The sequence below is a fragment of the Penaeus monodon genome, chromosome 20 (genome assembly GCF_015228065.2).
Source record: "Penaeus monodon isolate SGIC_2016 chromosome 20, NSTDA_Pmon_1, whole genome shotgun sequence".
Lineage (NCBI taxonomy): Eukaryota > Metazoa > Arthropoda > Malacostraca > Decapoda > Penaeidae > Penaeus > Penaeus monodon.
In genome coordinates, this window is record NC_051405.1 from 1,664,444 (window position 1) to 1,667,647 (window position 3,204).

Here is a 3,204-nt window from a genome sequence, read left to right on the forward strand (position 1 = left end):
GCAATACTGAACATCAAATTTCAATAAAAATCATTTCCAGAGTTAAAAAGGATATCAGTAAATCAGGAAAATGAAACATGCCATCACCATTGAACATATGGGTAAACTGTACCATCAATCTAGTTGCTATGGGCTATTTTCCCACCTTCTTCACACAGGCCTAACAAGTGTAAATTAATATATCTGGTACTATTTGGCATACTCATTCAGCCTCAGGGCCTACCCCACTGGGATTTCTCATGTCAAGTCAGATTCTCCTTCCAGCCAGCCCTTCCTACCACCTCCAAGTCATAAGACTTCTAAAACCACCACCCTTCCCCTGCCCCTTCTACTAGGACCCTCTTCTTCCTTCAATCAATTACTACCACCTCTCCATGTGGCTGAGCTACACATAACATTAGCTCTTATTTTTCTCTTTATATTCTACAAATGCATATAAGCACATGATTCATTATTGTATAATTTAAGATGAATATGTTTCATTACATAACATATGTTTTATCTAAAAGTTTTTACATATTTTCATCATTTTCTTGCATAGCCTCTAAAAGAGGCATCAATTTCTAATTTGATACTGTTCAGACATTATCTGATAGAACAGCATGAATGCAGTATCAAGCTCTTGAAAAAAATATTAAAATTTGAAAATTCTGGGTTATTTGCAGATGAAAACTGAGAAATAGCAGTCTTATGGGACTAACAAAACATAATGTATCAGTTCTTTCCAATGGGGCAATCTTCACTTCTCTTAATTTATAAAATAGTTAGGTACACAAACTTACAAGCTGATGTGAAGCAGTCTTAAAGCAAGACACATCATCTGTGTTAGGAGAATCATCAGTCTGTTTTTCTGCACCTCTACTCCAAGGATATCTCCCACCTATATGGGGAAAAATCATGTTACTGATATAATCAAATTCATCATTCTTTGACTACAAAAAGCTCACTGAATAATAATTAATATAAGTCTTACCTCCTCCTCTGCCTCTGAAACCCCCTCTCGAGCCACCACGCTGCTGCTGTTGTGGCTGGGAGTAGGAGGTAAACACATTCCCAGAGGATCCACCTCCATAACTTCCTCTCTGTCCATCCTGTCTACTTCTTTCCAAATTACCATTGACAATGTTAAATTGATCATTACCAAATCTGTTCTCCATATTTTCCTTTTCCATTCCGGCTGATCTACCTCTTCCAGCACTGCTCACACCAGGCAAGTTTCCTCTGTTCCAGGGATATGTACCAGCTTTCTCCCTATGTCTCTGGGTAGCAATTCCGTTGTCAAATATATTACCTTCACTTCTGAATGGCCCTGCAACATGACCAACCAAACAGGCATTAACAGAGGTACGGAGAGTATTCAAGTTGTCCATTGTTTAAATGTTATTCATGTTTAGCTTATTGCTATTCATGGTCACTTTTTATTAACGAGATAAATTATGTTTTCAATAAATGTAAAAGCTTTTGTACAATCAAATGTGATGTGCCTATCAATCTATAATATAATATATGCAATATACCTGCTGACTGGCTCACTCTGGATTGGATACTGTTTTTGTTCAACTGGTGCCTGCTGAAATTGCTTCCGGAGCCACTTGTTCCAAAACTTCCCTCATCAAATTGTTCTGACTGGAAAGAGCATGATTATAAGGGATGTACAATATAAATCATCATTCAAATGCATTAAGATTACCAGCATATCCATTTCAACATTCAAGGAGGAAAAATATTTTTTTTAATCTGTAAATACATCTACAAGACTGAAAAGTAAAATGATATTCCCTCTCAATAAAGCTACTATATACTACAAAAGCATTCTTTACCATTAATCAATCTTGTTCTGTAATACCTGCTTTATATTGTATCCAGCATCACTTTCCTGACTCTCCAGCATATCATCATCCATCAGATTAAAAGATAACCCAACAGTGTCATCACAGGTGACACTCTCAGACAATGCTGAAACACTTGGCACATTGTAAATCTTCTCATTCTGTAGTGGTTTCCTTTCCTGACTCTTGTTCAAGATCTTGGCTAACTTCTTGCACTCACTCTTCAAGTTTTGTGAGGAGTCAGGAAGTGGTCTTAGATATTTGTCTATTATATCCTCTGGTTTCAGATTACATTTCCAATTCTTGCTGTCTGAGGAAAGATATTCTCTTGAATCAGGAAACATCTGAAGAACCTTGTATATTCACCTCACTAAAGTATGATAAATATAAACGAGTGAAAGGGAGTAAACATCTAAATGCTAGTCTCCTACAAAGGCAACATAGCACAAAAACAATATGGATAAAATTTGGTCACTTTGCCTGATAAAAGTATGGAATAAATAATGCAAAATGTATATCAAATATTCCCTTTTCATACCCACAGCTTACCATTCTTACTCTTTCCAACCAAGGTAAGAATTGGCTTGGCATAATTATTGATGCCTTTCTTCTGATCATCCATAAGTCTGCCATAATCCTGAAGAAGTTCTTTGGTCTTAATTGCCACTGCTGCATCATCGATATCACTGGAAGGTAAATATAATGATATATCAACAAAAACATGACATTCCTCACCATTTTTCATGATGTAAGTATTAACCAAAAGAACCATATTCATAATGTTGACTTCACTCAGTTTCAGAATCTTCTCATTAGGCAGGGCAAGCTACGTTTAAGGAAACCCTACCTAAGATCCAAAATAGCGAGAACAACATGTCTAACCAATTTCTGAGACATTTCAAGATCATATGGGATGGGTACCTGGAGTTACACCATACTATATCAAATGCCTAATCTTAGTGACTGACTTGAGTGATCAGGGATATGTTCAAGTTATCCAATTTTATTCATGAGTATGATGTACTATCAGTCCCCAAATTCTAATGGACCTGGTACACTACACCCTCCATACCCTTAGTATTTCTACCACTACATAGATTGAGAAGTTCCAAAGAATGTATTGTAAAGATTTTACTGATCATCAGAAGGATCATTTGAAATCATTAATAACAATAAAATAGTAATGGCCAGAAATAGTTATTCTGACCAAATAAAGGGAAATTAATATAAAGATTCTAACTTTGCCAAGAGATGAGAGAATGATCTGATAAAATGCAGAATATGTGAAGTCAAGGGACCAGGTAAATTGACAGATGCCAAGAGGGTATGTATAGATACCCTGTCCTTCTTTGGTTACCAAAGAGTCACAGGATGT

General features: G+C 36.2%; 1 protein-coding gene across 1 annotated transcript in view; it reads right to left on the reverse strand.

Moving 5' to 3' along the window:
- LOC119585572 (fidgetin-like protein 1) overlaps positions 1-3,204 on the reverse strand; it is a 26,272-nt gene that overhangs the window by 14,773 nt on the left and 8,295 nt on the right. The window contains exons 3-7 of the mRNA XM_037934238.1: positions 2,379-2,515; positions 1,847-2,139; positions 1,518-1,626; positions 974-1,309; positions 783-880 (exon numbers count right to left, since the gene is read on the reverse strand). Of these exons, the coding sequence (XP_037790166.1) occupies positions 783-880; positions 974-1,309; positions 1,518-1,626; positions 1,847-2,139; positions 2,379-2,451 (909 nt within the window). The 5' untranslated portion in view covers positions 2,452-2,515. The remainder of the gene's footprint in view (positions 1-782; positions 881-973; positions 1,310-1,517; positions 1,627-1,846; positions 2,140-2,378; positions 2,516-3,204) is intronic.